General features: G+C 30.6%; 1 protein-coding gene across 4 annotated transcripts in view; it reads right to left on the reverse strand.

Annotated features, from left to right (window-relative positions):
- Positions 1–2378: 2378 nt before the first annotated feature.
- Positions 2379–25316, reverse strand: part of LOC134696295 (probable phospholipid-transporting ATPase IA) — a 65840-nt gene continuing 42902 nt past the window's right edge. For 2 of the 4 annotated variants that reach the window (XM_063558009.1, XM_063558005.1), the window contains 11 exons: positions 22362–22436; positions 21713–21835; positions 21027–21105; positions 20611–20672; positions 19570–19626; positions 18479–18586; positions 16039–16127; positions 15378–15479; positions 14517–14596; positions 4834–4877; positions 2379–2948 (listed from right to left, as the gene is read on the reverse strand). In XM_063558009.1, the coding sequence (XP_063414079.1) occupies positions 2895–2948; positions 4834–4877; positions 14517–14596; positions 15378–15479; positions 16039–16127; positions 18479–18586; positions 19570–19626; positions 20611–20672; positions 21027–21105; positions 21713–21835; positions 22362–22436 (873 nt within the window). In that variant the 3' untranslated portion in view covers positions 2379–2894. Of the gene's footprint in view, positions 2949–4833; positions 4878–10328; positions 10371–14516; positions 14597–15377; positions 15480–16038; positions 16128–18478; positions 18587–19569; positions 19627–20610; positions 20673–21026; positions 21106–21712; positions 21836–22361; positions 22437–24624; positions 24700–25316 lie in introns of all 4 variants that reach the window. The other 2 variants (XM_063558008.1, XM_063558006.1) reach the window with 2 other exon arrangements.

Raw genomic sequence — 25316 nt, forward strand, 5'->3', positions numbered from 1 at the left:
CTTTGGCAAGCATTTCAAACAATAAAGGGTTGTGTAGTTAAGTAGTTAGTATAAACAAAAGCCTTGAACTATGAAGGAAAAATAAAACAAAAACACAATGTAACTAGTTATATTATATTTTTTAGTTTGTGAACCCTTATGGGATTCTATTAGATCTCTCACACTGCGACCAATCAAAAAGGTAAGCAAGTGCAGAAACCTTATCAAGAAGATTGAAAAACATGATTATATATGTTAACTGAGAAAAACAAAACATGACAAAATACAAGTATATATATACAATTAACATTCATGTAGAATTCATAGTACTTGAAAGGATTAACATCACAATTTTACTGAGATTGGAATACTGTAATAAATGCTTAAAATGATAGAAATGCTTTGCAGCACACAATTCCTATTTGAATTGAAATTGCTTTAAAAATGAAAACCATTCATCACAGTTTTCTCTCTGTGCTATTTTCTATGAAAGTATGTACCCTGTTATGGTCAGGTCAAATACTATTGTTTCTTGACTGTGTGTGTCCAAACAAGATCTATTACAAAGTGTGAGATGTTTTAGTTTGTCTTTTATGTTTGAAAGTAGTGGCTACACAGATACTGTGGATTCATTTATTTTCATGGGTATGAATTTTCTTGGATTGCTGAAAACCTTGCATTTTCGTGGATATTTGATTTTGTGGTTTTGTCAATCTCTGTATGAAAAGCCTATTGGAAATATGTTATTCCTTGAACATTGGAATTCGTGGTTCACCTGTATCCACGAAATCCACGAAAATTGGTATCCAACGAATAATAATGAATCCACAGTACACAGTTAAATGCATACCAATTCATCATACCAAATTGATACTGTAAATGTTGAAAATTTCACACTAGGTTATGTATACAATCATGTTATTGTGAAGGAAATATAAAAACCATACCCTAGCATCAGTTGTTGTTCAAAAATCTAAGCAAAGTGAACTAATCTTAAAATAAATACTATGTGGCATTTTAACCTATAGCTGTTCACTTTTTACTCATTGTGCTTGGATGAAGGGTTGTCTAATGTAAAGTTAGAAATTATTGTGTGCATTTATTATTGCGATTTTGTGATTTTAGACTTTTTAATTTTTACGATTTTCAGAAAACTCACAAAAATAAAAACCTCACATTAATTTCTGAATTTACAGTATTTGGCATTTGGCACTGATACCGCATCTTCTTATATTTTAATTGCTTAGATATTCACATTTACAGTAATATAGTAACCTGTATTTTGTCTTTAAAAGTGTCATAACAAAATAAATAAGACTTAATTATCTATTACAGGATTTCCAATCTCAGCTATAACTGCCTTACATTATTGAATGCACCTGATATTTATTCTAACATAGCAAAGATAAATATACTTAAATAAACTAAAAATATGTATAACAAAAATTATAAAAAAACAACAATGCACCACTATTTAAACAATAAATCATCCTTGCAAAATTAAATACTGAGGAAAGTGTCAATGGAGATGAAAATAGTGAATGTGTGTGAATGATTATGAAAGTATGAAGAATAATTCACTAACGTACAAAAAAATCCTAGAGAGAGCAAAATATCCCAATCAATAAAAGAATAATTAAGATGACCAAATTGATACAAAGGAGAAGGTACGATAAGGTCTGATTTTAGCCTCAAATTTAAGGTTCATCTGACGAAAGATTTTGAACACTTTTTAAACACTTAAGTGTCTATTTCAGTTGATTCAATTAGTTGAAGTGGAAGATTTTAACTGATTTACTCCGCTCCGATTCTAGCTTAAACATGAAAAATGTATCATATTTGACAAAAAATGTCACTTTTCCGATGGTTTTTGTCACAAATGATAGTGGCCACATCCGTGTTCATCTTCAACTTTTATATATGTTATGCGTTATCATCAAATACAACTTACATTTCAATATAATGAATGAACACAAATGAGGCCACTTTCATTTAAGACGGATATCATCTAAAATTTAACTAAAATGCTAAAATTGTGAAGATTTCAATAATTTAACATGACTTATGATGCTAGTACCCGATATATGTGTATTGTATTGTCAAAAACAGCCCATATTCATGTAGCAGAAGCATTTTACTTTCTAATAAATAACTAAATGTTTACGTTTAAACAATTTTGTAAAACTGCTATATTTAGGGGTCATCAAAGGTGTCTTACTGGACCTACTCCTTTCAAGGTATATATTTAGAATGAAAGAGGTCCAAACAAAAAAAGAATGGAAAAGTCATTACTAAGAAAAAATCTATAGTATTAAAGAATTGTGATAAGGTTCAGCTTGCAAATATTTTGACTATTTAAAGGCATTATGCCGCATAACTCTGGAACTTTCTACATATAATTTTAATTTTTAATTCAAAATGAAGATGGGAAATAATACTGTCATTCAAAATATGAAATAAATGTAAGATTGGTAGGAAGAGAATGAAGATGATTTTATCTAAAGATTACATGTTCTTTTTATAATCCATTATCTAAGTATTTATGCTAAAATTTCAAAAATTATAGCATCAAATCTGTATCCTAGTAATAGTTATTAAGCCTGATTAGAATTATCTCTAATACCTCTAGTTCTTTCTATGTCAATTATCTGCATGTTAAAAAAAAATCTAACCATTGAATTAAATTAAAGTTTCAAATAGAGTAAGCAAAATCAATCATAATAAAAATAATTTATAACAGTAAAGATAAAAATGCCATTGTATATTTTTTTTCATATAGTCCGTTTTCTTGTAGTAACATAACTACCATGCTGACTTTACTGAACTGTACATAGTTCTTACAGAGCTAGCTCTGTGGAGTGATACAACAGCAAGTTATACAATACTGGAGTTCTGTAGAGTGATGTGACTGTCAATCACAAGCCTTCAGGTTTTTCTTTAGAGCTGTCATAGTATCTGATCAATTCAGCCTGAAATTATATTGAAAACTTGGAATAATTAGATAAATGAATATAATGCTATTCTATAACTGATATCAGGAGGCAATTTTTAAATGAATACTGTAATGGTCTCATTATAAACCATTTTAGTTTTTGATTACTGAATCACAGACAATAGGCATATTATCAATACTATAAATAAAATATGGGCATTGGGAGGAAAAAAAGTCCACACTGATTTCTTCGCATGATATACAAAGACACACTTTCTTTTCGATTGTCCTATATTTAAGGGCATACAATACAGTCACAGGAGAGGTATTGACGTTGCCAACTTAAAAATGTTATTTTTAGAGATGTCAAACTGTGAGATTTCGTGAAAAGAGGCATTTTTCGACTGAATTTTATCATTCAAACTGATTTCACTTTTAAACTAGTTCATGGACCCTCTATTTTACAATGGCATTTGGTTTGATTACGTAAGAAGATTATTTGTACCAAATTTCAATGATGCAACTTTTTTTAAATTTGATAAATATACAGTAAAAAAAATAATGTTTTTTTTCTACATTAATGAACATTTGATAAATTCTAGATATTTCTGAACAAAATATTTCATAAATTTATATGATACTTGTATGAAAGAGAACTTATAAATAATTTGAAAGTTCCATATCAGGAAAGTCACCTCCCAAAACATCAATATAGTATGTGTTTCTGTCTGGAGGAAAAATACATCATCAAATCCGAATTTTGAAAAAATATCAGAAATTTCGACCTCATTTTACACAAAAAGAAGACCATGCAGGGTATATTTTTTATAACATTTTTGATTTAAGCAGGTAAAAAATAGCCCATATATCTAAAAGGAAAAATTCTCACCATCAGAAATAAATTAGTTTTTTCTTTTGAATCGTTTCACAGTTTGTCATTTCAGAAGTCTTTAATTTTTGCTTACAGATGTGGATCAGTTAATATCTTTTGTACAAATTTTTGTGGATTAAAAAAAAAAAAAAAAAGAAGGTTTGTTGTGGCTATTTGATTTCATGCTTTTACTTAAGTTTTGACCTGATAAGTTCGGGTCAAAGTTATTAACGTCGGTTCAAACATTATGACGTCGCTGATATGTCCGGGTCAAAGTTATTAAGGCCGGGTCAACGTATTTGATGTCACAAAGACAAGATACGGAATAATATTAAGAGCTGAACAGAGTGATATAGACAGTGGGACAACCGATAAATTATAGTATTGGTTTTGCTCATTGTTGAAGGCTGTATAATGACCACTTGTTGCTTACATCTAAATGCATTTGCTTTTGGTAGCTCTGTGATAGTTGTCTCATTGGTATCATACCACATCTTATTTTTATAAACAGGTTGTTATACTTGATTGAGTTAGTACTTGTAATTTTCTTTACTACTGAATATCATATTATAAACATACAGCCCTTAGATGAGGGTGTTAGGGTTGATAAACAGAAAAGTGAAAAAATTATCACCAAAGATGAAGCCCAAACTTTGGGTCAGACAGGCCATAATTTTCAAATTTCAAATGCTACATGTCAAATTAAATGAATGGATAATACAACAATTTTGCATAAAGTATAATAAATCCTATTATCGCTATTTTGTGCATTTTTCCTTTGATCTTTTTTTGTGATAATTTTCATATCATGCTTCTCGCTTGAAATGGAAAAAATATAACTAGAAACTAAGGAGGCCACGTGGCGTTGCTAATGAAATTGACATGAAATTGACAATGTCGTCATAGGTAAAATAGCGATAAATAGATTATCATTGGTCATCTCAACTCGATTGCTTTTCTCACTTTCGCTGTACCAGCTCAAGTGAGAAAATCAATCTCGTTGAGATGATCAACGATAATCTATAATTCTTATGTATAAAAGACAACTAACCTGTCCCATAACTCCATGTTCTTCTTGTGAGAAAGCATAACCATCTGAAAGAAAGAAAAAAAACATGATTTCTGTGAAATTATTTAACAGAGTCTAATTTAGGGAGGGAGGAGGGGCCTTATGGAGCTTCATATGAGATAAATGCATAGACTTTTTACATAAGTATCAGGCAAAATCCTGGATATGCACCTCTTTCACATGGGTATCAGTAACTCTCACAAGACCCTAAGATATCATCACTAAAACAAGTAAAGTAATTTGTTGACTATGATGTATTTGCTGTTTAAGAGTATAACATGAAGTAGTAAATGATTTTGATATATATATGGATTGTAGCAGAAAAATTAAGTTGAATGATTGAAATACTTGTATAACACTTCATATAGAAGTTTTTTCATGCCACTTTAAACCTGATTTCAATTGTATAGCCTTCTTGCATATATTTGATTGATTGATTGATTTATTTATTGATTGCTTAAGGTTGTGTGAGCACAAAAAGGCTATGTGGCTTCAACAGATATTTTCATGAGGAAGAGGTTCTTGTGTTATTTTTGACATAAGTGCCAGTTATAAAAAAAATTAAATGTAAAGACAAAAATACCAAACTCCAAGGAAAATTCAATAAAAGGGGAACTGAAAAAAAAACTATTGCTCTACAATATCAACTAGTATCCACTGGTAAACAGTAGTTTATAATTTTTCAAGCAGCTATTGATAAAATTTAAATTGAACCAGTTGCCAGAAACTGGTTTACATATACATACCATATGCTGTAATATATATATATGATTATTATTAAAGTTAGTAGTCTGACATTCTTGAAGAAGTATCCATGCATTAGAAGTCTCGTTTTATAAAACCTGATAGCTTGTCTTTTTAAAATGTGTATATACTAGCAGTCATTCAGAGTATTCAGGAACAATTCATTCATGAAGGAAAAGAACATTTTAAAATCTTTCAAAGAGGCTCATATCAAGCAAAAGATGTGAAACAGCAAAACATTGATGGAGAAGAAAAGTATTGAAAAATGTTTTTTAATGCTTAATTGCTTCACTGACAGCATATCCTGCTATGCATGTCATTCAAGTGCAAAGCAGGGTTCATATTCACTAAACATTAAAATGTGATTCTCCTGATATACATGTAATATATGCCACTAGACATAAAACTTCAATCCATCATCATTATCATAACAAAGTAGAGTTATGAAGAAACAAAAAATACTCTGTGCTCTGTTTAAATGCACAATTTCTCTCCATCTTTGCAAAGAGTTGTATTAAGGTTCATGTGGACCCTATGGCTAAAATGGCCGTATTTTCATCTCAAAATTTACTCTTGAGTACAGACAAACCTGCACATTTGTAAAAAAATTCAAGCATAGCATGCCCTAGATAAATGAATTTTAAGTATGTTTTATGATTTAGAAAAATAAAAACTTACCAGGATTTTGCCGTGCAGTTTTTTTCATTCCTCCAGAAGGTGCCAAAATAGACTAAGTTGGGAAACAGGTTTGAGAACTACCCCACAGGTAAAAATTAAAGTGAGCGTTTTTAATTGACATGGACATTAGATGGACAATAGATACCTGACAATAATTGGTTAATTAAACTGTGTACCTGAGTGGACCATATCAAGGTAAACTCAACTGTTAGTTAATTTTATCATCTTCTGCCGAGACGAAAAAAAGTGTACGGCAAAATCCAGTTAAGTTATGAATTTTCTAAATCATACCATGCATTTGAAATCTATTTATCTAGGGCATGCTATGCCTTAAAACTCTTCCAGATGCACAGGTTTGCCTGTACTCAGAGAAAATTTGAGGTGAAAATACGGCCATTTTAGCCATAGGGTCCACATGAACCTTAAGCATGAAGTATTTCTGTAAAATCAGTTAATGCATAAAGGAATAGATATTGTCTGGTATCATGAAAAACTTCACTTATATAGTCGTCAATTTTCACTTTGCCAGAAATTTAAAGATTTGTTAAAAATTTTAAATATTTAAAGACATGCATACACTTTTTTCTTACCACCAATCAATTGAACTCCAACAAGTCCTGAGTAAAACATCAGTTTTTAAGTTGGTATCATATGCATAGTATTAGTTCTTTTCTTATTTGTATAAATATTACATTTACCAAGTGTTATTTTAAACAGGCATCTTTCAACCTTAAAATTTGTAATAATAAACTTTTTCCCCCTGTAAATAATAATGAAATAATATGTGAGGTATATGTCAATGAGACAAAAATCCAATGACAAAACAAAACAATGCCAGTGGGAGACTCTTCTGATCATATCAGACAAAAATGAAATTTTATCCAAGTTATTCTCGTTTTAACCCTCATTACTATAAGACCTTTTAACGATCAGAGTTGTGGAATACTAGATAGAGATATCAACCAATATCGAATTAAAGATGTGACTGATAGTGTTCTTTCCATCTCTGCTTTATATTTGAATCATATTAATGAAGTTTAAACTGATGGATCATTTACATGTATTTGTTTCTAAACTTTCTGGCTGGTCAGGTTTCTCATATGGGAAAACTTTATTGTTACATTTCTGCCTTTAGCAATTGTTAACTTAAAGAGTAAAATGCAGATAATCAATTTGACTTTAACTGTTACCTGATGGGGGATTAAATAAAGAGGAATGGATTGACAGAATGGAAACAGTAGGCTTCATACAGTCCCTTTGACTTTAACTGTTACCTGATGGGGGATTAAATAAAGGGGAATGGATTGACAGATTGGAAACAGTAGGCTCCATACAGTCCCTTGTGTCGTATTCATTGCATTAAAAGACAAATGAACAAACAACAGTCCAAAAAAAAATGGCACAGAAATTTGTAGATTGAACAACAGCAATCCAACCAGGGGTAAATGGTTTACAGAGTAAATATTAGTTTTATCATACATCTCACTTTAATTAAACAAGAGTGCACACACTGAAATGTCTCGCCTTCTTTACTATTCATTGATATTATGTTGATAGTCTTAAATATAAAGCTTTATTACAACTGTCACATAAATTTAACATAAACCAAGAAAACTAAACATTGACCTTTGAACCTTGAAAATGAGGTCAAGGTCAGATGAACCATGCCAGGCAGACATGTACAGCTAACAATTCTTTCATATAACAAATATAGTTGACCTATTGCTTATAGTTTCTGAAAAAACAGACTAAAACACAAAAACTTAACACAGAGCAATGAACCGTGAAAATGAGGTCAAGGTCAAATAAAACCTGTGCGACTGACATATAGATCATAAAATATTTCCATACACCAAATAAAGTTGACATATTGCATATAGTATAAGAAAAAAAGACCAAAACTCAAAAACTTAACTTTGACCACTGAACCATGAATATGAGGTCAAGGTCATATGACACCTGTCGGCTAAACATGAACATCTTACAATCATTCCATACACCAAATATAGTAGACCTATTGCATACAGTATAAGAAAAGCAGACCAAAACACAAAAACTTAACTATAACCATTGAACAATGAAAATGAGGTCAAGGTCAGATGACACCTGTCAGTTGGACATGTACACCTTACAGTCCTTCCATACACCGAATATACTACACCTATTGCTTATAGTATCTGAGATATGGGCTTGACCACCAAAACTTAACCTTGTTCACTGATCCATTAAATGAGGTCGAGGTAAAGTGAAAAGTGCAAGGTACACACATACCAAATATAGTTATCCTATTACTTATAATAAGAGAGAATTTAACATTACAAAAAATCTTAACTTTTTTTTCAAGTAGTCACTGAACCATGAAAATGAGGTCAAGGACATTGGACATGTGACTGACAGAAACTTCATAACATGAAGCATCCACATACAAAGTATGAAGCATCCAGGTCTTCCACCTTCTAAAATATAAAGCTTTTAAGAAGTGAGCTAACACCGCCACAGGATCACTATCCCTATGTTGAGCTTTCTGCGACAAAAGTCGCAGGCTCTACAAAAACTGGAACAGTATAAGGTAGGGTTTCTCACAAAGATAATTTTACATCATGCAAACCACATACCCCCCTTTTTTGCCTCCTTCCTGTAAAAACCCCAATAAGGTTTCTATGCATGGTATTACATCCATAAATGCCTCAAAGATTCTAAAGTTAATACATTCAAATGCATTGAAATAAAATAAATATTGGTTTTGTTATGATTTATGTGCATAAAATTGCAAGCTGACTATGTGGTTTTAAATCTTGATACTAACTTACTAGAATATATATGGTTTTTATTTCTATGCTTGCTGAAAGCAATGGGCATGTAGATTTTGTTGCTTGGGATTTGGACATTGATTTGGAAGGGACAGGCAGTGCGGGCAGATCATTGCATTTCCATCTGTATTACAATTTTCAGTCTTTAAACCTGGGCTTTCAAAAAAAAATTGAGCCAGCCAGACATTTTATATCTGACCCGATTTTAATCCCTTAACACTAAATTACAAAAGGCAATTATGGTAATCAGATGGCCATCCCAATTATTGAAATTAGATTTTTCAAAAAACGATATTAAACTTAAAGTTTAAACCAATAAAATTGCAATCAGTCAGTTTTTCCATATATTATAATAATTTCTTACATTACTCTTTTGACCTTAAATTCATTGTTTTAATGTAAATTATCTGTACTAAATAAAATCCCAATAAAACATGCAGATTCTAACATGCGATAAATCATTTCAATGTTAATATATAGGACCATGTTGCAGGCAGGGCTTGTTACTATGACAACTTACGTGATGGAGTAGGCGAGGGTGCTGTTTGAAAATTATCAAAATAAAAATAATGCACATCAAAAACTAAAAACATATAATTTGCATACATCACAAAACTAAAATCACTCAAACAAACTTTTATATGTTAAAACATGCAATAAGAATCTTAAAAATATGTCTTAAAATAAAGTTTAATAAATTGTTTGGCAGAGCGCAGCTGGATATGACCACAGAGGTCCAACCCTGAACAGTTAAGGCCAAAATGGACTCAATATTCACGCTTGATACAGGTCTGAATTTGGATTGTAAAAATAATATTTGACACATAATAGGTTTCAGACACAGAAAAACTGTAGTCAAAGGACTTAAAATAAGATATCTGATTTGAATTTATATTCAATTTTTTGCAGTCGTATAAAAATGCTCCAATCAGAAGTGGTACACTCCTCGAACAATCATAACATAAAAAAAGATAAATGATCTGTATTATTTATTTAATATGGTCCCCCTTGTCAACAATCAACCATCCTTAACAAGAAAGAGTAAAAAAAAATTAAAAATTAAAAAAAATACACATTTTCAGTAGTATTTTGACAGAACTAAAATAAATAAAGTATAAAAATAAAAGAAATCAATAATTTTCTTATTAATCACTAGTTTATCATAATTTTTCACTTTGTAATAAGTTTTCTGTAATGGGGGAAACACAACAAAATCAAACAAAAGGACAACAAAATAAAACTGACCTCAAACTGAACTTAATTCGGGTGTCGGTAAAACTTTATTATCTGTCAACACAGGAAATGCTACTTTAACAGAGGACAAAAAGATTTACTTTTCTATCAAATTTTGATTTTTTAATTACCATGATACATCAAAGTCCATCTGTGTTTAATCCTTTACAAATTGGTTTATATGCACAGAAAATAATATGTTTATTGAGATATATTCTTGAAGTACAAAGTGAAACGTGTAACTACTGTGTGTACCATTTTACCTGAAAGGCAGTTTTTCATATTGATTCCAGAGGTAACAGAAAACAAACTTCAATATTGAATTAGAATCATATTCAAAACAGTGTGGTCCTGGCCATTGATTGACGACCTAAATTATTCCATTGACTGGGACAGATTAGGTGAACGTTTGTCGGTAACAATCACTGCTCACTATGTACTTGTTAAAGACACTGAATCTGTGGGGTCACCAAAGGTATTCAACACCTAAATAAAGCAATTTCGAAAAACGAATCCAGAATAATACGATGTGTTGATTTATATCAATAATATAAATCAAAACATAAAGGTTATTCCTGAATAATTTTTCAAATTATTTTATTATTAAAGGCATTAAGAACCTTTGGTGACCCCCAAGGTTTAAATTCTATAATAAGTAAGAAGTGAGCAATGGTCATTACAGACAAACGTTCACCTAATCTGTCCAAGTCAAGGGGATAATTTAGGTCGTCAATCAATGGCCAGGACCACACTGTTTTGAATATGATTCTATATCTTTCACTGGTTTCAAGTCAAAAATATATGTCACTTAAATAACACATGAACATGATGAATGTTGCCTCTTTCAAAGAGAAAAAAAGCTAATGATGTAAAAATTTGTAAGGGTTCCGCGGAACCCAGTGTCTCGCCTATTTTTGCTGTAAATCGCAGGCTCAACAACAATGAGGAAAAAAAACAATAAATATATTCCTCTTGTTACTATTTTATGATTGTAAGAAAATCTAAGTCCATTTAAAAGTAAATTACAGAAAAAACGGAGTAATCTTTTTACAAACTTTACTTCTGGATACAATCTTATGATCATAAATAAGCTTCTGTCCAAGGTTGGTACAAACCCAGGATAGTTTAAGAAAGTTATTAAAAATTTAAAATCTTTAACCACAGAGTGAATGTAATGGTTCCCCACAGAAAAACTAAGTCCATTTAGAAGTAAAATATGGAAAAAATGGATTTATTTATTTACAAAATTTACTTCTGGATACTATATTATGATCATAAACAAGCTTCTGTCCAAGTTTGGTACAAACCCAGGATAGTTTAAGAAAGTTATTAAAATTCTAAAAACTTTTAACCACAGAATGAATGTAATGTTTCCCTGCAGAAAAATCTAAGTCCATTTAAAAGTAAAATACGGAAAAAATGAAATTTTATTTTTACAAAATTTACTTCTGGATATTATCTTATGATCATAAACAAGCTTCTGTCCAAGTTTAGTACAAACCTAGGATAGTTGGAGAAAGTTATTAAAATTCTAAAAACTTTAACCACAGAGTGAATGTTTTGTTTCCCCGCAGAAAAAACTAAGTCCATTTATAGTAAAATACGGAAAAAATGGAATTTTATTTTTACAAAATTTACTTCTGGATACTATCTTTTGATCATAAACAAGCTTCTGTCAAAGTTTGGTAGAAATCCAGTATGGTTTAAGAAAGTTATTAAAATTTCAAAAACTTTAACCACAGAGTGAATATTTGTTGACGCCGCCGACGGAATGTAGGATCGCTTAGTCTCGCTTTTTCGACTAAAGTCGAAGGCTCGACAAAAATCATAAAAGTGCCAACTTCTTTTGAATTATTAAAAACAATTCTTTACAATAAATGCCACTGCATACTCATGTTAAATGTTTGTCTAAAATAATTTTTAGAGGTACTTGGGACACACAGTAGATAATGTCAAACCATTACATAGTGCCTTATTTGTGGACTGTGGTATAAAAGGCCTACTTACACCTCCTAGTTATCCCCCTTACAGAGTATTTAACAACTGGATTGGCTATGTGTAAAATTGACAGAGAGAAGAATAATCATGTCTCTTAAATACTTATTAAAATTGACAAGATTAAATCTGCATGGTATGCAATTACTGACAGCGTAATTTTCGTAATTTTTCGTGTTCTTAACTAATAGCCTACAATGAATATCTTTTTCAATTTTAAATACAAAGAAATTTGTTTCTAATTGAAATCTTGAAACATGCGAGTTTTGTTGAACACTTTCTTGAAAGGTTAGAGACAGATTAAAACCAGATGCTCCGCAGAGCGTAGCTTTATACGACCGCAGAGGTTGAACCCTGAACGGTTGGGGCAAGTATGGACACAAAATTCAAGCTGGATTCCGCTCTAAATTTGGATTGTAATTAAATAGTTGACACAGCATAGGTTTCTGACACAGAATGAATGTATTCAAATGAACTTAAAATTTTTGTTTTCTCTTAGAGCAATTCACTATGCTGTTGAATATTAATCCTTTCAAAAAAATGTTTGAAGAAATTTTCTTTTTATTTATGAAATTTCAAATGAGAAAAAATTGAACCCAATTTTTTAATCACATCCCCCTTTCCCTTATTCCAAAACTAATTTCAATTAAAATATTCTAATGGAGTTTGCAACAATTACTTCTCATTTAAGTACATCATAAAATATTAAGATGTAAAAAAACTGCTTGTTATCACTGAATGGTAAAGATTATTTAAATTTATCAGTTGGTAGTAAAAAGTGAATATACATTGTATTTTGTATATAACAAAGATTTAAGTTGATTCTGGACAAAGAAAGATAACTCCAATTAAAAAAAATTCTTGCAGATATTTCTTGCTTACTATACTGGACAAAGAAAGATAACTCTTAATTAAAAAATAATTTGCTATTTCACAATATTGTGAAATTAGATATTTCTTGCCATTGCACAATACTGTGCAATTGAAAAGACTTGCTATTGCACAATACTTAATATAATAATTTTAGATCCTGATTTGGACCAACTTGAAAACTGGGCCCATAATCAAAAATCTAAGTACATGTTTAGATTCAGCATATCAAAGAGGCCCAAGAATTTAATTTTTGTTAAAATCAAACTTAGTTTAATTTTGGACCCTTTGCACTTTAATTTAGACCAATTTTAAAACTGGACCAAAAATTAAGAATCTACATACACAGTTAGATTTGGCATATCAAAGAACCCCAGTTATTCAATTTTTGATGAAATCAAACAATGTTTAATTTTGGACCTCGATTTGGGCCAACTTGAAAACTGGGCCAATAATCAAAAATCTAAGTACATTTTTAGATTCAGCATATCAAAGAACCCCAAGGTTTCAATTTTTGTTAAAATCAAACTAAGTTTAATTTTGGACCCTTTGGACCTTAATGTAGACCAATTTGAAAACGGGACCAAAAATTAAGAATCTACATACACAGTTTGATTCGGCATATTAAAGAACCCCAATTATTCAATTTTGATGAAATCAAACAAAGTTTAATTTTGGACCCTTTGGGCCCCTTTTTCCTTAACTGTTGGGACCAAAACTCCCAAAATCAATACCAACCTTCCTTTTATAGTCATAAACCTTGTGTTTAAATTTCATTGATTTCTATTTACTTTAACTAAAGTTATTGTGCGAAAACCAAGAATAATGCTTATTTGGGCCCTTTTTTGGCCCCTAATTCCTAAACTGTTGAAACCAAAACTCCCAAAATCAATCCCAACCTTTCTTTTGTGGTCATAAACCTTGTGTCAAAATTTCATAGATTTCTATTGACTAAAACTAAAGTTATAGTGCGAAAACCAAGAAAATGCTTATTTGGGCCCTTTTTGGCCCCTAATTCCTAAAATGTTGAGACCAAAACTCCCAAAATCAATACCAGCCTTTCTTTTATGGTCATAAACCTTGTGTTAAAATTTCATAGATTTTTATTCACTTTTACTAAAGTTAGAGTGCGAAAACTAAAAGTATTCGGACGACGACGACGACGACGCCAACGTGATAGCAATATACGACGAAAATTTTTTCAAAATTTGCGGTCGTATAAAAAGCAAAAAAAAGACACAATTAACAATGTAAGTAAAAACATGTTAGATATGCAGAAATAACACAAACTAATCGTTTAAGAAAAAAACCCAGTTAGTAACCATGGTAACTTACGAGGCTGATCAGGTCCTGGTGTCATTCTACTTGGTGATCGGGTGAATACATTGCGTAGCAGTCTTGCTGTTTCTGTCAATCTATAAAAAATATTCTATTAGCTTTTGACCTACTTAAAATTCTCAAAATATGGTTATACAGTCTATAAAAAATATTCTATTAGCTTTTGACCTACATAAAATTCTCAAAATATGGTTATACAGTCTATTGTTTGAACTGCAAACAATTTCAATGTAGTTACTAAGTATAATGATTATGTTTAGAATGAAGATTTCTCACATTTGTATTCTTGTACCAATAATTTCTATTTATTATACAACAAGAATGTGTCCATAGTACACACATGTCCCACTTTCACAATCAACTTCTATGTTAAGTGGAAGTTGGGGTCAAAACTCTATTTTGGCATTAAAATTAGAAAGATCATATCATAAGGAACATGTGTACTAAGTTTCAAGATAATAGGACTTCAGCTTCATCAAAAACTACCTTGACCAAAAACACTAACCTGAAAGTAGCACTTTCATTTTCTATGTTCAGTGGACCGAGAAAATGGGGGGTCAGACGTCTAATTTGGCTTTAAAATTAGAAAGATCACATCATAGAGAACAAGTGTACATGGTTGCAAGTTGATTGGGCTTCAAAAGTAACCTAAAGGAGGAGAGACCGACAGCTGAAGGTACAGACAAGCCAACTAATGCACAGAATGAAAAACATATTGCATATAAAAGAAATGTCTTCCCTTTGAAATTGCCTGATGATATTAAACAATTTCTTTTTCTAGTCAATTTATATAGAATCAGTGGAATTTCGTACATTCTCTTTCAAATTGGTTAACATATATCAGTGGGATCTACATACTTTCTCTTAGTCAATTTAAGTACTATAGGTGTGGGATCTTCATGTAACTTTTCTTTCTCCTGGACTTCCTCCTTTAATGTTTTGTGTGTGGTCCTCTTTAATCTGTAATGTTATACATTCGTGTAAATATTTTATATGCTCATTGGTTTTATCTTGTGTATATTTGAATCAAGTCTAAAGAAAATTGAAGCAAATTATCATTATCTATTACATGAAAATAATATTTATTTGGATAACTATAATGTTTATAGGCAATATAGGAACGGTGTACTGACATAAGTAGTCTCTAAACACATTAGCTCCAAATGGAGCTTTCGTTAGTAGAAGCCATATTAACTATGTGTATCAGTGAGAAAAATGTAAAAGCATAAAAAAATAGTATATATACCAACTATAATGTTTATAGTTTATTTAATATAAGAAATCAATAGAATTTCAAGAAGAAAAAAAACTTTTGTAAGCTAAATCATGTCCATCCTTAATCCCATTGTATTAACTAAATAAATAAAGACAAATATCAAACCTAAATAGTTTAAGTACTCATCAAAATTATTATAAATAAAGAATATCAATAGAATTACATACAATCTTATTTCAAATTAAGCAGAAAGACATTTCTCTTTAAAAAAAAGAGAAGAAGTTAACAAAAAAAAGTACTCACGCTTTCCAAGCAATATCTCTGATTAAACATGTAAATGGAACAAGGAATAGTCCCATCCAAAATATAGAACATCCTAACACATGTGACCCCTAAAATTCAATTAAAATACAGAGAAGGTGTACTGTGTTTATATTACACTGGACTAAATTAAATCTCAGCGAAATCTTCAACATAAGATTATGATATTATATACATATTCTTAATCTGAAAATCTTATGTTGAGAGATAAGTGTGGTTTTACTGTGTAGAGTGGGGTGCTCATTTTCCCAACATCTGTTCATGTTTTCTACAGTTTATGTTCAGGTCTAAATGTTTTTGAAGTATACTGATATTTTTATATGAATATAACTTCAAATGCAAAATATTCTTAAGCTTGAAAACGTGTTTGTTTGAATAAAGTCATCTGAAAAGTTAGATTAAAGGGTGTTTGAAATTACCTGATTTTTTGTCAATGAGGGACACATATTCGCCGTTTTTACACATCTATTTAAAACCAAATAACTGCAGCTTTAAACAACATTGATCAAAACGATTTCATTATAGATGAATAGCAGACATTTCAAAGGTGTTATGAACTGAAATTTAGGGCATTCAAGTCAAAGAATTACTTAGAAATACTTCTTTGAATTCATGTTTTTCTTCAGGAAATTGGCCGAAAATCGTTGTCCTTTTTTCTGTCCTTTTCAGTAAGTACCGCAATTTTGTCTCAGTTTTAAAAAATAATCATATTTGTTATATAATATCATTTACCAGTATATGTCTTCCATTTCAGCCATCCTTTGAAGTTTTTACACCTCAAAATCATAAAACGGCGAAATTGGGTCCCTGGCGAATATGGGTGCCCCACTCTACAATTTATTTGAATGTTTTTTTGGGGTTTTTTAACATCTAATTGATGTGTTGTAAAATTACCTCTGTCAGATTTTAATTTGCAATTCACCTACATTAAACTAGTTTTCTGGACCAGTGGTTGATTGATTCATTAAATGTTTTTTCATTTATATCCAAAACAAGAATGTGTACCCAGTACATGGATGCCCCATCCGCACTATCATTTTCAATGTTCAGTGGACCGTGAAAATGGGGGAAAATCTCTAATTTGGAATTGAAATTAGAAAGACCACATCATGGGGAACATGTACACTAAGTTTCAAGTTGATTGGACTTCATCAAAAACTACCTCGACCAAAAACTTTAACCTAAAGTGGGACAAACAGATGAACAGACGAGCGGATGGACTGACAGACCATAAATGACCATAAGGCCGTACGGTGACCTAAAGTTGTTAATGTTTGTGTCATTTTGGTCTTTGGTGAATAGTTGTCTCATTGGCAATCATACCACATCTTCTTTTTTATATAAATGGGGCATAATAAAAACTAATATTTCATGCATTAAGGTTAACCAGAATGAGAATAAGAAATTAAGACTAACACTGGTAAAATGGGTACATTAGTTATAAATTGCAACTGGTCACCTTTAGTAAACCCTAAAGGCAATATAAAAGGATTCTTCAATAAGCAGAGAATTTGTCATTCTTTCAATAAAAGGAAACAAAATTGCCCCCATTGTAAATGAATTACCTATGGGTTAAGACAGCTCCCAGCACCAGTTTGAGCAGAATTCTTTAGAAAATTATTCAAATAGACTTTGTAAGATGTAACACCACCAAATCAGGTCAGTTCACAACAAGAATGTGTCCATAGAACACGGATGCCCCACTCGCACTATCCTTTACTATGTTCAGTGGACCGTGAAATTGGGGTCAAAATCATAATTTGGAATTATAATTATAAAGATCATATCATAGGGAAAATATGTACTAAGTTTCAAGTTGATGTAACTTTTACTTCATCAAAAACTACCTTCACCAAAAACTTTAACCTGAACTTCGCACTATCATTTTCTATGTTCAGTGGACCATAAAATTGGGGTCAAAACTATATTTTGGCATTAAAATTAGAAAGATCATATCATGGGAAACATGTGTACTAAGTTTCAAGTTGATTGGACTTCAACTTCTTAAAAAACTACCTTGACCAAAAACTTTAACCTGAAGCGAACGGACGCACAGACGGACGCACAAACGGATGAACGAACGGAGGCACAGACCAGAAAATATAATGCCCCTCTACTATCGTAGGTGGGGCATAAAAAAACATACTCGAAAGTGGTTCATTTTTTGAACAAATTAGTGCCACACATAGGTATTTTTTTTGCTCTATGCTGAAAGCCTCACTGTGACTTTGAGATGAAGAACAGAAAATAAAGTGCTGTACCTTTGATTTATGTGTGTTTTTGCACTGTTTGTTCTGATTTTGTGTCATGAATAGATAATTCATATTGTTTGTTTTTCTATAATGGTTTCATTTAACCATCTAATACAGCCAAGCATATGACTACCAAATAATAGTATTTTTTTTTATTAAATGATACTTACCATTCCCAACATTTCTGGGGCAAGGTCTACTACTTTATATACATGGCTATATACAATGAGGAATAAAAACCAGCTGGCTATACTACCCCAGGTGGCTAAATGTGTTAACTGAAAAAGAAATATCAGCTATATGAGTGATTGCACTGGAATCTTTAGCAATGTTTTATGTATCCACAATCCTGTAAAAAAATTGTAAATGCATTTCTCCAAATGTTACAGAACTAATATGTCAGTATAGTTTTTTATAACTTGTGGTTGACTTGTTCTTAAATTTTCATATGTTCCTTTTGTAACCATGATGCACACTTGAGTTCTCAGATTTATTATTTGTTATGGAGTGAAATTTTTATTTTTTTAAATGCTTACTGGGAAAGAATGTCAATGTTTGACAATTTATCAATTTAATATCATACCTGCCAACTTTTCAAAATGCCCATGGGGGTTTTGTGTGCAAGATGGCTGTCATGGTCACAAAAAACCTTCAAGGGTGCCTTTAAATACATTTATATGTTGTTATTTTGCTTCTTCATACTTTTGTAAGCCCAAAGTCATTGTAAAATTAATTATTTTGTTTAAAATTGTGGACAAAATTGCTCTTTGAATATTTTAATTTGGGAGCCTCCATGGGGGAACCCCCCTGTGGCAGGTATGCAATATATAAAGAAAAAGAAAAACCACTAGTGTGGTACAATATTTCTTGCTTCTATTTAGTTTTTATTGTAGGAATCTTTTTCTCTGATGATTATCAAATAAATTGCCATTTTTGTTAAAGAAAAATCTCCTTTGAGTGCCTTCCACATTTCAACTTTCTATATCATACAAATATAAATGTGTCAATTTCTCTAACACCAGTTTAATATCCTTTTAACATAGCCAATTATCTATTGACATCATTGCAACCACACAATTTATTTTTAACAATAGGTCCAGAAACGGTTAAATTGCCACATAATTACATTAATTGTTTTTAACACTGGATGTGGTAGAAAAATCTATCTTAATCACCTAACCTGATTTTTTATCTTGCAATTTAGAACAAATACTACTTTAATATTTGTGTGCAGTATGAGACACATTGTTAAGAAACTTACCCATGTCCAAGCACTAGTTTCTAATCCGGCTTTTAAACATACAGTTACTACTACATACTGAAATAGAAATGTATCGAACAATGATGAAGATGAATGGTTGCTTAATGTCCAGTGGCAAATTATTATGAATATTTGGGACAAGAACATCTAAATGTAATAATGTAATACGAATATTAACCCTGTTTTGTACTAGTTCAACATGCTGAGCTGAATTTTAAATGTGCTAGGTCACAAGGTTATAGACAGCAGGAAGACATATTACCCTACCTGGACACATTATTCTGACTTAGCTCTTACTCCTAAATGCTGAGTACCTTGCAGAAAAGGCAGCAAATAATGAATTTAAAGTATTAAAGGTTTGATACAGCTGGAGTTCAAACCAACAACCTCCCGAACTAGAGGTGTACACACTACCACAAGACCATCCAAGTAGTATATTAAATACATTTAATGAGAAATTAAATTACTGTGGATTCATTTATTTTTGTGGGTACCAATTTTCGTGGATAAAGTAAAACTTGTATGTTTAAGGATATTTGTTTTCATGGTGGTGGGGAGGTCTGCAATACAAGACAATAGAAAATTTGTCATTCGTTGAACATTTAATTTCGTGGTTTACTTGTACCCACAAAATCAACAAAAATTGGTATCCAACTAATAATAATGAATCCGCAGTATGATATTTGTATTTAAGTTCTAATTTTAATTGATTTCTGCAAGGCTAGGTTTGAATAACTAAGAATTCACACATTAACAAAATAGACTAGGGGACAAACAATAGGTTTTTTCAAGAATTTATTTCATTGTATTTGATCAGCTCATTCAATTTCATTGTAAATGTTTAAAAAATTCTTAGTTCACAAATGATGTTTTACCTAATAAAAAGCTGTATTCAAACCAACAACAAGAATTTCAAAATAAAATTTTGTTAGATATTAAAGAGCCATGTTTTAAAACATATCATGAAATAGAGATAACCAATACAAAATGTTATCCAGTTACAACCTACAATGTATATTGGCACTACATATTTTTACTTACGGTATATACAAAATTTCCTAAAAATAAATAATCTCCTACTTTTCCGTCTGAAAAGGCTACATCTGAAATATGAAATATGAGTATTATGAACAATTTGTCGAAGCAATTTTAAAAACTAAATTGTAAAATGTGGAAGTTTAAATATATATCATAATATTTAATTGTAATAATTCAATTTATCACTTATTTATCAGGCTTCTCTTGTGCAAATCCAACCTATTTTATAAGCATTCCTTTTTTTTAGCAAACTAAACATAGTCATTACTGCGTTGTTTCATTAATGTTGTCAATCTTTTTGTGTATGACTAAGATAAATTGCTTTTATTTTACTAAAAGCAGTAAACAATACATTTTCATAGTCGTACATCAACTTTTGTTATATGTTCATTGATAAAAGAATATTGTGCCAAACTTACCATGTTTTAAAGATAAGACCGGTAGCCAAAATAATAAAACAGAATGAAATATTGAATTAAGGATCCACATCCAAAACACCTGAAAAACATACAAGAAAAAAATTATGATAGTCATACATGGTTTAAACCATAAAATCAATAAAGTACGCAATATTGATTAATGATAGAACTATAAAATGGGGAGAAAGTGGAAGTGCCTTAGTACATTTGAATTGAGATGCAATGTACAAACACTGTCATTTTTTGATAAAAACTATACTGTGTTCTCAAGTCAGGAGCCTGTTATTCAGTGGTTGTCCTTTGTTGTTGTATATTATATTTGTTTTTTTTTTATTGTTTTTTACATAAATCAGACTGTTAGTTATCTCTTTTGTATTGTTGTACATTTGTCATTTCAAAGCCTTTTATCGATTAGCACATAGGGATGGTCTTTTCTCCTTTGTAAAGGCCTTATGGCTTTATCTCTAAAAAAATAACTGAGCCAGTGCCATATTTAAAATAATAAAGTAAAAAATAAAAATAGAAGTACGTATACACTCACTCAATACTTAAGTGAAAAAGAATGCATATTATTTAACATTTATTCTTGGAGTAGATGTCTGTATTCTATTGTAGTGAATTCTTACTGCACCAAGTTCTTTCCATTTATGTACAAATATGGGCATGCTATATAATTCTGTACATACCTTCACATTGAAGAGTTCTGCTTGCTGTGAAGCTTTATATAGTGCCGGAAACTTCATCATGCTTTCAGAACTACATATTCTGTCAAACAGACCTATAGCTAATGGTGGTGCAGCTGTGAATAGCTTTGAAGAAATAGAAAAAAAAACAATGATAATAAAAACATTAAATAAAACTTTTAAATGGCAAAAACATGTTTAAATTTAACAATTAACCCAAAAGGAAGAGCTATTTTAAAGTAAGCCTGCCATAATCAATTGGAGTTTTCATAAACTTGACTTCTACTCTAATAAAAAAGCATGTCCTTGTGATTATCCAGCAAACCTTTATCTTATTAAACGTGACAAAGCATCCATAAAAAAAAATTGTCAGTTTTTAATAATCTTGAAAATTTGTTGGGTGCTTTATGCAAATTTACTGTGAAAATTATTTGACCTTTCAAGAAATAACCAAATATTTTCCTGGAAGGTATTTAATGCCTAACTGTATAATTACACAATAAACATAGTTGTATTTTGTTTTTTACATAAAAAAAAAATCCATTTGAATAAAAAGAACTTATTACTATAGATATATTCTACTATAAACTAGATATACATACTTCATCCTATTTCTACCAATAATATAATATTAACAAATGCCTATACATACCACATTATAAAACCCAATGGTCCACTTCTCAAATAAAATTTGTCCTGAGAATCCATTAGAAATGGCAAACCAAAACTGTGGGAGGGATCAAAAGCATAATCATTCATAAAACCAGGTTCCAAAATCATAACATGGTTAACATTCTATCATGATCAATATAATAATGTACACAATGTCAGCATTCTATTACTTAGTGGTAACTAACCAAAATGGACTATCAAAATATGAAAAGAATCTACATTGAATATCAAAAGAGGACCTGGAGAACAAAAAACACATTATAGATGACTTTAAAATTATAAAAATTTGTAAGGGGTTCCGCGGAACCCAGTGTCTCGCCTACTTTTGCTGTAAATCACAGGCTCAACAAAAATTAGGAAAAAAATCAATAAAAATATTCCTCTTGATACTATCTTTTGATTGTAAGAAGCTTCTGTCCAAGTTTGGTAAAAATCTAGGATAGTTAATGAATCTAATAAATGTTTTGAAAACTTTAACTGCAGACTGTATGAAGTATTAACTGGAAGAAAATCTAAGTCCATTTAAAAGTAAAATACAGAAAAAATGGAGTTATCTTTTTACAAAATTTACTTCTGGATACTATCTTATGATCATAAATAACCTTCTGTCCAAGTTTGGTACAAACCAAGGATAGTTTAAGAAAGTTATTAAAATTCTAAAAACTTTAACCACAGAGTGAATGTAATGTTTCCCCACAGAAAAACTAAGTCCATTTAAAAGTAAATAAAGAAAAAATGGATTTTTTTTTTTATAAAATTTACTTCTGGATGCTATCTTATGATCATAAACAAGTTTCTGTCCAAGTTTTGTACAAACCAAGGATAGTTTAAGAAAGTTATTAAAATTCTAAAAACTTTAACCACAGAGTGAATGTAATGTTTCCCCGCAGAAAAAAACTAAGTCCATTTATAAGTAAAATACGGAAAAAATGGAATTTTATTTTTACAAAATTTACTTTGAATACTATCTTATGATCATAAACAAGCTTCTGTCCAAGTTTGGTACAAACCAAGGATAGTTTAAGAAAGTTATAAAAATTCTAAAAACTTTAACCACAGAGTGAATGAAATGTTTCCCCTGCAGAAAAAAATAAGTCCATTTATAAGTAAAATACGGAAAAAATGGAATTTTATTTTTACAAAATTTACTTCTGGATACTATCTTATGATCATAAACAAGCTTCTATCCAAGTTTGGTAGAAATCCAGTATAGTTTAGGAAAGTTATTAAAATTTCAAAAACTTTAACCACAGAGTGAATATTTGTGGACGCCGCCGACGACGACACCGACGACGACGGAAAGTAGGATCGCTTAGTCTCGCTTTTTCGACTAAAGTCGAAGGCTCGACAAAAATAAACTCATATGACGACTTGGAAAATTTCAAATTTGATATTACATTGAAGAAAACTTAAGTTACTCCTTTGCAAAGTAGTAATGTTAAGACTTTCTGGTAGGAACTTTTTAATTTTTACTTTGATTTTTTTATTTTCTTGCACAAACAAACAGTATAATTATATAAGTTGCAGTTTTCAAGCTATCATTTCATTTATATACCAGAAGCATACAAGCAGAAAATAAATCAAAATTCAAGCAATAATTTATTTGTACCATATAAAACATAGAAATTTGTATATTGTTCATAAAATACTGACTTTGTGTAAATAGCATAATTCAAAAGCAAAAAAATTCAAAATATGAATGTGAAAATCTTTTTTTATATTCAAAAGTGAATGTTATTGAACTTTAAATTCTTTGTTTTCAAACTTTAAGTCATGATCATTTTCAAATTTAAACCTTGAACAATTTTAAGTACTTTCTGTTATTGTCAGACAAAATACACTTATTGAGTATTTTGCCAGTAAAGCAAAAAAGTTGACAATAATAATAAAAAAAAAAAAGGTGTTCACATCCAATTAAACATAATAAGTATGTAAAAATAGTTTCATTGTTATCAATCTTTCCATGTATTCCAACATTAGCTGTGGAATCGTAACTCTAATGGTCCTTATTATATTTTCCTACTTGTGTGGAAATTGCAAAAAAAGATATCATAAGGACATACAGTTCCACATCTATTCTGACTTAAGAAAAGTACATTTTCCAATTTCAAGAATTATTTTTCCTCTAAAACAAGAATTTTCAAATTTTATGGGAAAATTCATAACAGTATGAAGAATGATAACAATGAAACATAACAAAATAACAATAAATCCCAGGCTTTAAGCAGGAACTGATGCCATACCACATTGTAAAAACTTATACTCCATTTATCAAATATAACCTGTCCTGAACAACCGGCTTCAAATGTAAACCAAAGCTGAAACACAAGGCAGTTCATATATCAGATTCACTTATTCAGTGTACCTCACTAATTTCATTACAATGGTGCAGTTTTTTTTTTGCAAAGTATATAATCATTCAATCGTATTCAGACATTGTCAGTGTTACAGTATACAAAATGATGCAAGAGCCTTTTTTAAATAGCTAAGTGTCAAGGTCAAAAGAGTAAGTGTCAAGGTCAAATGAGTGCTAGAAGGCATGTCTGCCATTCCTGACATATATCAGGCAATATGATTCTGATAATATTGGCCCTATTACTCTCAAATGCCATAGGCTTAGCAACAAATTCCACTCTCAAAGTATCTGCTTTGGGCAAGGGAATAGACATAAACTCACATTCCCCACTCATGATGAGCACGATGCCATTGACAATTTATTTTTTATAGTGGATAATATTTCTTTTCATGAATTTTATTTAGTTACCGGTATCTCCACGTTTTTTGCATTTTTTTTTTAATTTCCTTAAAATCTGATAATATGGTTCTGCAACATCTTTATACCACCTCTTGCCTTTTTAAAATTCTTGGGGCTAAGTTTCAAGGTTGTGTTTACGTGTTTGGACCACCAAATACACTGTGGAATTGTGTGCAGTTT

Source organism: Mytilus trossulus, chromosome 14 (assembly GCF_036588685.1).
Source record: "Mytilus trossulus isolate FHL-02 chromosome 14, PNRI_Mtr1.1.1.hap1, whole genome shotgun sequence".
In the NCBI taxonomy this organism is placed as follows: Eukaryota; Metazoa; Mollusca; class Bivalvia; order Mytilida; family Mytilidae; genus Mytilus; species Mytilus trossulus.